At 43.1% G+C, this 13310-nt stretch overlaps 1 protein-coding gene across 1 annotated transcript in view; it reads left to right on the forward strand.

The window, feature by feature from the left end:
- The window catches only part of LOC137324450 (ALK tyrosine kinase receptor-like), a 693114-nt gene that overhangs the window by 167436 nt on the left and 512368 nt on the right, over window positions 1–13310 (forward strand). The window contains exon 2 of the mRNA XM_067988728.1: window positions 1966–2085. Coding sequence (XP_067844829.1) covers window positions 1966–2085 — 120 coding nt within the window. The remainder of the gene's footprint in view (window positions 1–1965; window positions 2086–13310) is intronic.

A 13310-nucleotide genomic window follows, 5' to 3' on the forward strand; every position in this document is an offset into this window, starting at 1 on the left:
TAATTAACCAGCAGCAGTTTTCCTGCAGTAATTAAACAGGAGCAGTTTTCCTGCAGCACTGACTGCAATAATTAAACAGGAGCAGCTATTCCCTACAGCACACACTGTGACACCTGAGCAGGAGTAGTTTCCCGCAGCACTGACTGCAGTCACTGAAGAGGAGCAGCTTTCCCCACAGCACTGACTACAATAATTAAATAGCAGCAGCTTTTCTCCACAGCGCATACTGCAAGGGCTGAGCAGCAGCAGCTTTGCTACAAAGCACAGCCAAGCAGCAACAGATTAATCCTGCAGGTACAGAATATAGCTACAGTTTTTTTTTACATTATCAATTGATTCTCCTCATTTTGGGATTGAATTTCCTCGGGGCTACTCCGATGCCATCGTTACTTTGGCAGAAACACTGTTGACATGCATTAACAGAGTTTCCGCTGAACTTCTACCGAGGTTACGGTGGCAGAGCGAGAGAGTCCCCAAGGAAGTTCACCCCTCAAGTCTCCCTGATACACACCATTCACTGGTGAAAAGTTGACTTGCTCATCATCCCTCTGGAGCTGACTGACCGGTATAAAAGAGCATTCTAGGATGACATTTCCTCTTATATTTTTTAGCTCTCCCTGTGAAAAAGTACTTGGACTCAACTTGGTGAATTCCCTTGACAGCACTGCTGAGGTTAACAACCAGACCCCTTGGGCACAATGTGACTGTGAATTGCATCCTACCATTCTGTGACACAGCACATTGAAGGACCAAGCTGCTGCACTACAATGCTGTACACTTTTCAGTTCTTTTTAAAAAAAACACATGTTCATAACTGTCTTCTGTCTGCTGGCAGAAGCTAAACAATATGACAAATTTCAGTACAAGGTTAAAAAAAAATCTCACAAATGTCATTTGGCCTTCTGTGTGTTCCCATTAACTTTCACATTGCCTGAGATCAAGCAATTGTGAGCCAGCAAGGATGGAGCTCAGTTAAGTAGGGCTGTAAATCTTATCAGAACATTCCTTATTAAATTGGATGGAGACAGAATGAGGGTGAAGAAATATTAGCTCAGTAAACTTTGGGTTGGTCGAGTCATGAAAATTCACAAACCTGTAATATATTATTACTTGGACCATAACAAATTATTGTTTGCATTGGTTTACAGTAGTTAATGTATACAAAACTGTGAACATCCCACTGCAGTAAACACTGTCCTCTTATAGACCTTGTCCCTGCTTGTCACATGGCACCTCTAACACATGTACGCTTTCATCACAAAGATGTTATCTCCATTCTTGCTGTCAGTGATTTGGTGTAGTTTAGTAACTTCAGTTCTTGCTATCTGATGCAAAAAGGTTGAAACAGCATTTGATGCTGGCTTCTTTTTCATATAGATTTTTTTAAAACTTTGAGCAGTACAGAAAACAGAATGGTGAAGATTCCAGCTATATACACACTAGCATGCCCTAAATGATGTATGGGAAGACTACTACAATGCGGTATTCCAGCTATCAGATTGGCAAAGATTTGAGATTAAAGCTGATTATTAAGTAGCTATGGGAGAAATAACTTAATGGATTAATCAATCAAGCAATACGTCAGGAGGCAAGAGGTGAATAGGTCTTACAATTGCTATCAAACCACTGATCTTCCATAGTCAAAACTAGAGAAATGTAGATTGTTTATTACAACCGCAGGGGACTGAAACCTCTGAAGAACGAGGTTGGGGAGGCTATGCTAGTTTCTAAAGGTCACCATCACATCACAGGAAGCAACAGGCAACAAGGTTAGAGTAGGATAACACAGGCTTAATTTGGACTAGCACAAGCCATTATTATTCCACTAACATAGCTTGTGCACTGACTGCATGCATCTACTGGTTGTTAAGGATGGAGTTTATTCTTTCACAGAGATTGAGATGCCCGGTTTTTTCCCAGTGTTACACCTTAAAATAATGTAAATTCTGTTCTTTGTGTTTGCAGTTACTGGAGTTCCTCAATCTGAAGAAAACAGGTGGATTGCAAATAACAGTCTGACTACCTGGAACTTCACTTGGCTGCTGAAAGATGAAACACCTTTGTCTACCTATCAAAGACCATATGGTGAGTAGCTTATCAAACAAAACACTGACTATCCTTGTTGAATAAGCAACACGTTTACCACTAAACATAAAGAGATATTTTCTTGAAAAGGTATTTGAGAAATTTCCAGCAAAACCATGTCAATTCCAGTGAAGAGTTAAACCCAACACGTTAACCGCTTTAGATGCTAATTTACTTGTTGTGCAATTTTATCCTTTAGCCATTTTATTTTGGCAAAAATATTGTTTATTTACAAACACCTAACGCAATGATTTGAATTAAATTTAAATACATCATTGTACATGATGTTGTTATGATGAAGATTCACCATGTTTTTTTTATATTGGCTCTTCCTCCTCAAATGAAAATAGGTTTAGAAAATGCTTTTTCATGAAGATAGTGTCCCTATAATGAGGAATATTCATTTAACGTTAACATGGCAGTGAAATTAGAAGCACATGTTTGGACAAAATAGAGAGATTGCTCAGTTTATTTCAGTTTCAATCTAGTTAAAGTTAAAAGAATTGTGTCCACTACCCAAATTTCACAATCAAGATCGAGAGATGAGTTGCCTAAGTGACTTGACCAAATTGATGGTCCGGAGATTAGTCCAGATACAGAGCCTTTGCTCTGGGTGGAAACTGAATTGTACATGGTCAAGGAATTAACAGATACACGGAACCCAGACAATGTATGAGCGCCTGCTCATTTGCATTCTATTAATAATTCTTATTATTGTGTCTTTAAACATAGCAATTCCAGCTCTAAATTCAGAGGTCCTTGAACTGATGAATTCTTCCATAATCGTAGATTTGGCAGAAAATTTACACTCTGTGGAAAAACTAAGATTTGCACCATCCAGGTGCAACATCAACAGCAACAACAACAGATTGCATTTGTATAGCACCTTTAATGTAAACAAACATTGCAAAGCACTTCACAGATGCATATTCAAAAAGAATTAGTGCAGAGCCAAAGAATTGAATGATACCTTTATGCACAAAATAATTTATTGTTTAGATGTGAAGATAGTATATTGTTGCATCACTCTACTACATGTGCATCAGTGATGGAATTGATCTCGGCTCAATTAATATCCATCATTAACCCTTCAGAAAAAGGCATTACAATTACCTGTTTATACGTTTGGTGTTTTGTTTTATATTGCTGTGGTACTAATCCCCCTTTAAGAGCCCTGGAGAGTGTTTAAAGGATGGAAAGTACAAGTAGGGCATGAAATAAATGGAACAATGTGGCATATTAGCATTAGCATGTGGTGTGAGAAATGCTGTCAAAACAGTACTTTACGCGAACTGCTTTCACTCTGGATTGTTAAATGTCTTGCTGCAAGTACCATCTGCTTGGCATAATTTCTATTTTGAAAAGATACGTAATGTTACACTTGCTTTCTAAACTTGTGCAGGAGCTCATACAGAAGTTTCATCAAAAGCTGCTGATCCAAAGTTTCTTTATTTCATACTTTGATGAGAGCTTAATTTTATGTAAAACAAAAGCTTATTCTTTTGACATTTTTCAATAAATTTTGTAAACATGTAAAAAAAAATCCATCATGCCATATATTGGGGGAAATTTTCAACTTCGCTTAATGGACTTTAACTTGGTGGAGTGGATCACCAGCCGAATTTTGTTCCATTGAAATAAACACAATGAAAATTGGGCAGGTTTTACAAGGAACGGGCAGTTTGCTCCACCAGGTTACCATCCAGGCAGCGAAGTTGAAAATTAGCCCCATCTATTTCTGACTGAGATGGGGTAATGCAAGTTGTACCAGTGCCACTTTGTAACTGCTCGCACTGTTAGATATAGCACGATCCTATGGCACCTATGTGTAAGCATGAACATTAATTGAGATTGACAACTCAATTTGTAGAGTTTGACACACCCAAACCTAAGTTCTTCCACAACATGCCACTTGACCATTTCTAAACTAACTCCCTGAACCACCAGCCTGCTCAGAAAAAGGTTAATTTAGCCAGTTTCCTCCCATCCTCTCCTGAAGGCGGTGACTCCTTGTTGGGGAACTGCTCCACTTATACAGGTCTCTTGATAGCTCACCAAAGTGGGCATTGTCTATATACGAACTTGACAGTGAGAGTTGACAGGCTAGAAGGAAAATCATAGCTAAGTCTGATGTCCACAAAAGCAGTTTCAAGCTTGTGTCAGAAGATAGTGATTAACTCTTCCACTGACATGAACCTATATGCAATTGTATAATGGTCCCTTTAAAGTAGTGGGCTGCCACTGACAGCAGTCAGAACTTTAATAGAATAGCTATAATTAACTGATGTAGAACTGCTGCATCACGAAGAGTGTCTGGCTTTCTCCAACTCTTCCGGAGGCACCATTGCTGGAGGGGCTTTCCTATCCTTGGACAGGCTGAGAGCTCAGGCTGTTCATACAGGCCTGAGATTCACGTTATCAGGGGGAAGGGGTGAGGTCAGGCGGTTGTCTCATTTGTTTAAGGCCATCTCAGGATCTTTATTCTAATCCAGCTATGTACGTATTGTAAACAGGGCAGTTTCTCAGTACCAGGAACTTCAGCATTTTACATAACTGCTTGTATTAGAATATAAACAATCCTTTAAGGGGTGATTCCACGGTCTGGCACTCCCAGCACCATGAAGTACATTTCGGGCACACGGCCCATGATTTTCTGTCCCTTAAAATTAACGGACAGAAAATTACTGGTGTTCACCTGTAATTTCCCGAGATGAGCTCCATAAAAGAGCTGCTTCTCGTCGGGCGTCCTAGATTGTGGCATCAGCTCTTAAGTTCCAAAAGATGGTATCAGGATAGAATAAATGCATTACTTACATTGTATGGAATGTGATAACTAAGAGCAGTAAAACCAATAACATAAAGATACACTTAATGATTAGATGGACTGTGTTTGATTGGCTGAATGATTTCTTTCTTGCTTCAAAAGTTATTATGATTCACTTTTGAAGCTTAATCAACGGGGTGTATTAGTTATGGAGATAAGTCTACAAATCAGTGAACAAACTTGCATTTATGAGCACACTTGCATTGATATAGCAACCTTTCATGTCTTTACATATAAAGCATTTCACAATCATTGAATTCCTTTTAAAGTGCAGTCACTGTTGATTGCTGGACAATCTGAAGGGAAAACTGGAAATGCACCGCAACTCAGTCAAAGCCTGAAAGTGAAAGGCAGGTTAATGTTTCAAGTGTAAAATTTCATGCAGAATCGATGAAGGGGCCCACCCAAAACATCAGCCTACTTTTCTCTTTCAAATGCTGACTAGTCTATATATACATTTTCAGCATCTTCTGTTTTTATTAGGAAAAGGATTTTAGATGTTGGTAAACTATTGAAACCAATAAAGTTAAATTCTCTTTTAAAGAAAGTCACTGGTAACTATTGCACTGCTCCATTAAAACCTTTGTGTAAGAATGAACAATAAAGACTAATGTTGTGTCCATTGATTGAGACCTTGTACTAGTACTAAGTGCTGCAACGATCACAAACTGTACAGATCTCTTCCGGAGTTCAATACAGTGATGTATTTTTATGGTAAAATGATTTGCATGCTATTTGTAAATGGAATTATGTTGCCATACTTAACATAATTATAATCGCAATAAATAGCAAGCTATTATTGCAAAAATGTAAATACGTTAAAAAGTCAACTTCAGGGCACTTAGGAAAATTTTTTGGTTTAAAGTATCTGCTTTCTAAAGCCAACGCTTCTTCAGCTGATGCAAACTTCATCAATATTTAAAAGAACTGAAATAAAATTGTGAAATAGCTGTTGAGATTGGCCTCGATATTTACGGGGAGGTTGGGAGGGAGCAGGGGCGTGGGGAGAGACTGCCTGGCTACCGTGCGGGAAGGCCTGCAGCACAGGCCGCAGCTGGGGAGCGGAGAGTAGGAAGGGAGATTGGAAAGGCCGGGGGGTGGCTGGGGGGCATTGGAGGACGACAGGGGATTAGAGATCGCGGGAGGGAGATCCGATCGCAGGGGGGAGATCGGACCATTGTTGGGGGGGATTTGATCACAGGAGGGAAATCTGATCGCGGGAGGGGGGTTAGATCATGAGGAAGGGGTAGCAGGTTTGCTTGAAGGGCCGGGGGGATGCACTCCTGCTCCTCCTGGCCCACAGACAGTGCTGGAGAGACATTTACCTGCTGGATCCGGCTGTTCTCGCCTCCCTTCAGCTGCCAGGTTTCTCGAGGCCTGGGATACCCGGCCTGCAGGCGTTAAGCCTAAAAGTCTGCTAAAATTTGAGGCTGCCTCATTAAAATACTTAAATGATGAACCCGCCTCGTGATAGCCGAATGGTTCCCCCCCCCACAACCTGTCTCCGTTAAAACCAGAAGTGGGCGCATTGGAGGCGGGTTGGGACCGGGTTTCCCATTTTAAAATTTTTACCAGCCCTCTCCCGCCCGTCCTGGGGAGTTAAAATTCTCCCCAATGCTGCACTTCATGTTAATATCACATTCATTACTGCCAGTTTGTATTTAATAACAATTTTATCGTAGAGCAAATCATTCTCCTTTCAGTACAGTTCCCATTGCCTATAGTGGGCGCTAGCGCGATTTGCCTGCTGTAAGCATAGGGCGGTTTATACTTTAAAGTGTTTTGTTTAAAGCCCATTAGTCACCCCCGTCACTGGCTATCCCTGAACTATCCTGTACTAATCTGGTAATGGGATGCGCTGCTGGAACTCAGCGCTCTATGATTCTGACCCGCTCATAATTTTCCCTGGTGCAATGTACACAATAGTTATTGTGTAATGGTCTGCCTGATTCTCACACTGGCGGGACGTGGCAAAGAACCATGAGCTGTGAGAATGGGAGAGGGTGGTAGCAGTAGCCCGCAGTAGTGCTGTGGAGCTGGGAGGAGTGCTGGTTAGGCCGCATGTAGAACCGGTAATCCTGAATAGAGCAGGCCCGATGTGTTGATCCACCTGTTTCAGGCAGACAGACGCCAGGGACGCCTGGAAAGCTACCTGTACCAATATAACGGCACCCCTAACACAGGCATAGATCAGGCTTGGGACACTGCACCCTGAAATTGGTCCTGTATTGGGCCTGTTTCCGAACAGAAAATTGGGGACCAATTTCTACCCAAATTTCTTTTATTCAGAACTTTCCCTTCAAACTTGAAAAATTATACGATCCTTGCATGATTTCCTTTCTTTATGTTAACTCTTTTTCTCTTTGTTTTTTGTGTTCTTTCTCAGATACACTTGCTGCTGCTCTAACCATTTATAATATGTTATAAAATATATAAACATTAAGCAATTGCAACGTTTCGAAGCGCAAAGTTTCATTCGTCACACATGTTTCGTTCTCTGCAAAGGGAAGCAGCACACCGTCAGTGATGTGTGATTTTCGCACTTATGCTTGAATCATTCTTTAACCCAGTTGCGCTTTCTGCAGCTCAACTAACAAGGTTTAGGATATTTTTACTGGTTAAGAGGCTTGTTAACTGCATGAGAAATGTTAAAGCATCATTATTGCAGTTGCCTTGTGATTGTGGTGATATTTGTTCACTATTGCTAATGAAATTTTTCTCGCAGAAATTTGCACATTTCAATTTTAGGCATCCCACATTTTGGTCACTGACGCATGGCTATGGAAAAAAGCATATCCCAATTGGGAGGCGGGGAGGGTGTGGGGGTCCGCGGTAGCGTGTCGACAACCCAGTAAGGGCAAGGACATGGATCGGCAGGGCCTCATTTAAATAACTTGTTGCAGTCCCCCGCCCGACAACCGGCAAGATTGACAGCCTGGCTGGTGGGCAGGAGCGCAAACAAGTGGCAGGAGGCCACAGCCAGGGACCCGTAGGGATGGTCCCCGGCAGCTAGTGTTGGGGGGGGACCTCGGGCCCATGATCAGGGTGGTGGGGGGGGGTGTTGTTTCAAAACTAGGGGCCGCAATCGGGAGGGAGGGATTGTTTCAAAGCTCAGAACCGCGATCGGGAGGGGAGGGGCATTTCAAAGCTCAGGACCGCCTTCGGGGTGGGGGCGGGTGGGGTAGTGTGCTTCAAAGCGCGGGGCTGCGATCGGGAGGAGGGGGATCTTGCCACTATCGGGGGAGGCCCCGGAGGAGCACTTGTCCCCCTCCTGGCCTATAAGAAAACTTGAAAAATAAATTTTAAACTTATCTGCTGAGCCTCATCTGGCCTAGGATCCAACTCCCTGATGGGGGAGGCGACACTGCCCCACCTCCCTCCCCTCCCCCCGCGGGTGTCCTGCTCAAAACAGCAGGTTAATATGAGGACGCGGCGGGTTGAGTGACTCCTGTTATTTTAACTGTCCACCAGGTGAAGGCAGTTAAAATTGGGACCGACTCCATTGCATTTTTGGCTAATAGAAGGATTTTGGCCCTACCAGCGGCTACCACCTCTTACCTTTGATAGACCATCCTTAGTCCTTTTTCACCTCTTGAAAATCTTGACACACTGGCATAAATGTGAGTTAAATTTTCAGGTTATGGAGTCACGCTCCGAATCCTCTTTGACGGGGTCATTGAGAAGGACTTAGAGAAAGGATAAGAGTTAGCATGGCACTGACAGGCTAGATAGTCGCACGTAATGCTGCCGTGGTGGGACGCTTTGCCACCCATTTTGATCCCCCCTGCCCACCTGACACTCCCCTCACCGAGTTAGAATCGGGGCTTAAAGCTTACAAGCCCAAGCTGTGTGCTTTGCCATGGGATTTCTTTTCAAGTAAACAAAATAAGTGAGTTTAACAGATCTTGCACCTTGTTAAGTAAAATGTCAAAGTCTGGATATTGCCCTTTCCAACATACATTTTCCCTAGATGATGGTATTGGATTCCCCTAATGACTCAGCATTCAGAGAGATTAGAACTGTCTACATCAATATCTGTCAATCCATTTGTATTAACATTTCAAATAAACTGTTTCAGCCATCAAATCAAATTTTGACTCGGTTTCCAAACACAAGTAAATGGGGGGTAATTTTAACCCCCAAGAACTGGGTGGGCTGGGGGTAGCTGGATAGTAAAAATTGTTGAAACCTTCAGTGGGACCGCAACCCGGCTCCAACGCGGCCACTTTCGGGTTTAACCCAGACACGTTAAGATGCGCGCATGCAACAGAAACCCGGAAGTTCCGTCCCTATTTAAAGCCGGCGGGCCGATACTTAAAGGGGCAATGTATCTCATTGAAATAGTTGAAGAACTTAATTTTTTGTGTATTAGAAATGTAAAACAAATTTAACCTTACCTGTTTGGGTTTCCCATTGCTTCTGATTCACGTCAGGTGAAAGTGGACGGATAGGGCCGGATCTATGAGGTGAGTGCCTTTATTGCACTGCTTGTGGGCCCGGAGGAGCAGGAGTGCTTCATCCAGGCCCAACAAGCTCAGCTGGTGCGACAGGACCCCCGCGATCGGCCGATGTGGGAAACCCGGAAGAACAAACACATACCTTCAATTGAGTTGTGATTGCAGAATGTGACACATTCGCTTGACTTCCACGTTCCCCTCGCGAGTATCTATCCATGCGCGGGATTCCCGGCTTCGAGCTAAAATCTTGCCCATGGTGTTTTCCCCATAAAGACAGCATTTGCAGTCATCCATTTTGGTTCTTGGTAAGGGAAGATAGTTTCCATTTTAACTCTAACTATTTTTAAAACTATATGAAATAAAGGCAGCAGTTTTCCTATTTTTCACCCCCTCCTCACCCAAATTGGGAGTGATTTTCATCTTGCTATCACCTCACTTACACGTAAAAACGGGGCAGTAGTGGGACCAAAGTCACGTGGGGGAATTGACCCACTGACTTACCGCTGGAGGACGCCCATTCCGATTTTCAGGCACTCCTTGATTGAGGTGGCCAAAACTCCCACGGGAAACAGGTGGTGGTTTCATTAATATATGCAAATCGGGGTCATATGACACAGTTATGACTCCAGTGCCATTTTGCTACCGCCAGTTCCTCAACCTGCCACAAACAATGGGTGCCACAAATCAGGAGGGAGCTATTTCCAACAATATTTAAATGGATACTTAACCTCTCTCAGGTAAAATGCTGGAAAGTTTTAGGGCGACAGTTTGGTCATGATACATTGTGGGTTTTTTTAACCAATTAGACAATGTTTAAAATGCATGTAGTGGCTGTACAACATTCTGAACTCTGAAGGGGATTCTGGCAACGCACATTTTTCTTTGTGGAAATCCTTCTGGCAATTCCGCTCTGCCTAGAGGCTGAAGAGGACGAGGAGGAGGAGCAGTAGCAACTGGAGGGAGAGATAAATAGGCTGCAGCTGCAGGGAGACCAAATACTTTCCCAACAGAGCGTATAGGCCCAGGACAACATACCTATACTTTTATGAGGAGCAGTGCACAAAGAGGCTGTACTTCTCTCATGAGACTGTCACAGAGTTGTGTCAACTCCTGAAACAAGACATGCAACCAGCTGGCACAGCATTGCCTGTTGCCGTCAAGGTCAATACAGCTCTGAACTCCTCTGCCTCCAGCTCATTGCAGACTGTCACAGAGGAATCAGTAACATCAATCAGTCTGCAGTTCATGCTTGCATTAAGCATGTGACTGATGCCATGTTTGCTAGAGCAAATATTTTTATCACTTTTCCCATGGACAACAGGAAGCAGCAAGATTGGGCTCTGGGATTCACAAGGTAACAGGCTTGTCCCCAAATAACAGGGTCTCATTGACCCTACCCATGTTGCCCTGTGGGCTCCTTCACTTGACCCCACTGCCTTCATGAATCGCAAAGGTTTCCACTCCATTAATGTGCAACTGAAGTAATGTGCTGTGTGACCACCAGCAGTGCATCATATAAGACTATGCCCACTTTCCTACCAGCTGTAATAATACTTTTTTAGAATGCCAATCCTCCATCCTTGCACATTTTTCTAGGTCTATCCCCTGCACACTTCACTCATGACTCCTCTCAGGAATCCTCGCTCGGTGGCTGAACTGTGCTTCAGTCAGATCTTTGGGTTGACTACAGCCCCCAACAAGCAGACCATTGGAGTCCTCAAACAATGATTCCACTGCCTGCACAGGTCTGGTGACTTCCTGCAATACAGACCACAAAAGGTATCCCGTATGATAGTGGTTTGCTGTATGCTGCATAACTTCACTGTGCAACGGGACAACACATGGAGCCACCATTGGACAAGGAGCTTCAGTATGATGATGGAGAGGACACTCATAACTTAGAGTATGGCGAGGAAGTGGAAGGACTCTAACACCTGTCTGCATTCGCAGCAGTTCATTGAAAAGTATTTCAGCTGAACAATCTCTGTTCCCCTGCATTTATCAGTCATGTCCAAAATCTGTTCCAATCCTTTACCCTCGAATGAACTACATGCACCCAAAGACCAACACTGATATTTATGTCAACTGTCATTGCAGGATCACCAGCTACTATGGGAACACTCTCTGCGCAGAAAGATTTCAAAAGGTTTATCATTTAACTGACTTAAACAAATGTCTACACACTAATAATCATCTTAGTGTAAGCAGTAACAGGTGAATGGCAGTGCAGTGCAGCCCCAGGTTGTCATGCTGAGCATTTGAATGTGTGAGTGAAATAGAAGTAGAAAGACAAAAGGAAAAGAAGAAGCCCAAACACTCTGCTGAGCATGGCCTCCAGCCTTGCCTCATCCCATGCTACGTGCCCTATCTATGTCAATAAAGTCCATGGCTTGCTCCTCCATTGGTGTCAGAGTTTGCAGTATAGTGGAGTCTCCCCCTGTTCTTGAACTTTCACTTTAGTTGTGTGTCAGCTTCTGCAAGAAGACTGGGTAGTGTGTGCCCAGTTGAAGGATTTTGAAGATGTGTGAGGTAGCTTTACATAGTGTACATGCTGAGAAAGAGTGGCCAAGAGGGGGACATAGTTGTGAGGGCAGTAGCAGGCGTTGCGTGTGTAAGTGCAAGCAGCAGAAGTGATCTTTTGTGATTGGAGGAGAGGCATGAGAGGTGGTGGAGGGAAGGATTAATCACAATGGGGCTACAGGAGGGTAGTGCAGAGTTGTACAGAGAGTAAGAGAGATGTGAACATTGCTGCTGGCATTTACCCGCTCAGACACTTCTCTCCATTGCTGCTGAATAATTTGACAGGACATCCGTTGCCCATTGGTGGGGAAAGGGACCGCCTTCTTGTTGCAGGACCCCACTGGAAACAGCCTGCCAGTCGCAAAAATACCCGTCAACCATTACCCTTTGCTTCCTGCCACTGAGCCAATTTTGAATCCAACTAGCCATTTTCCCTTGGATCCCATGGGCTTTTACTTTTTTGACCAGTCTGCCATGTGGGACCTTGTCAAAGGCCTTGCTAACATCCATGTACACTACATCAAATGCGTTACTCTCATTGACCATCCTTGTTACCTGCTCAAAAAATTCAATCAAGTTAGTCAGACCCGACCTTCCTTGAACAAATCCATGCTGACTGTCCTTGATTAACCCGTGCCTTTCTAAATGACGATTTATACTGTCCCTCAGAATTGATTCCAATAATTTGCCCACCACCGAGGTTAGACTGACTGGCCTGTAATTACTCGATCTATCTCTTTCTCTCTTTTTAAACAACAGTAAAACGTTACCAGTCCTCCAATCCTCCAGCACCACGCCTGTAGCCAGGGAGGATTGGAAAATGATGATCATTTCCTCTCTTGCTTCTCTTAACAGCCTGGGATACATTTCATCCGGGTCTGGCACTTTATCTACTTTCAAAGACGCTAAACCCCTTAATACTTCCTCTTTCACTATGTTTATCCCATCCAATATTTCACAATCTCTGCATCATGCCCTTCTTCTGTGAAGACAGACGCAAGGTATTCAATAAGAACCATACCCATATTTTCCGCCTCCACACATAGGTTACCTTTTTGACATCTAATAGGCCCTACTGTTTCCTTAGTTATCCTCTTGCTCTTTATGTATTTATAAAACATTTATGGGTTTTCCTTAATTTTACTTGCTAGTATTTTTTCATGCCCTCTCTTTGCTATCCTAATTTCCTTTTTAATTTCACCCCTACACTTTCTATACTCCTCTAGGCTTTCTACAGTATTGAGCTCTTGGTGTCTGACATAAGCTTTATAAATATTTTGATTGCAATGTTTGAATTTTTCTGCAGTGTTTTGAATACCATGGGGTAAAATGTTCTCTGGTTGCTATGTCGGAAACATGGTAAACATAGCGGGACGATTTCATATATTCATATTCTAGCAAAATTTTAAAAGCATTCTAAAAGA

Source organism: Heptranchias perlo, chromosome 8, assembly GCF_035084215.1.
Source record: "Heptranchias perlo isolate sHepPer1 chromosome 8, sHepPer1.hap1, whole genome shotgun sequence".
Lineage (NCBI taxonomy): Eukaryota > Metazoa > Chordata > Chondrichthyes > Hexanchiformes > Hexanchidae > Heptranchias > Heptranchias perlo.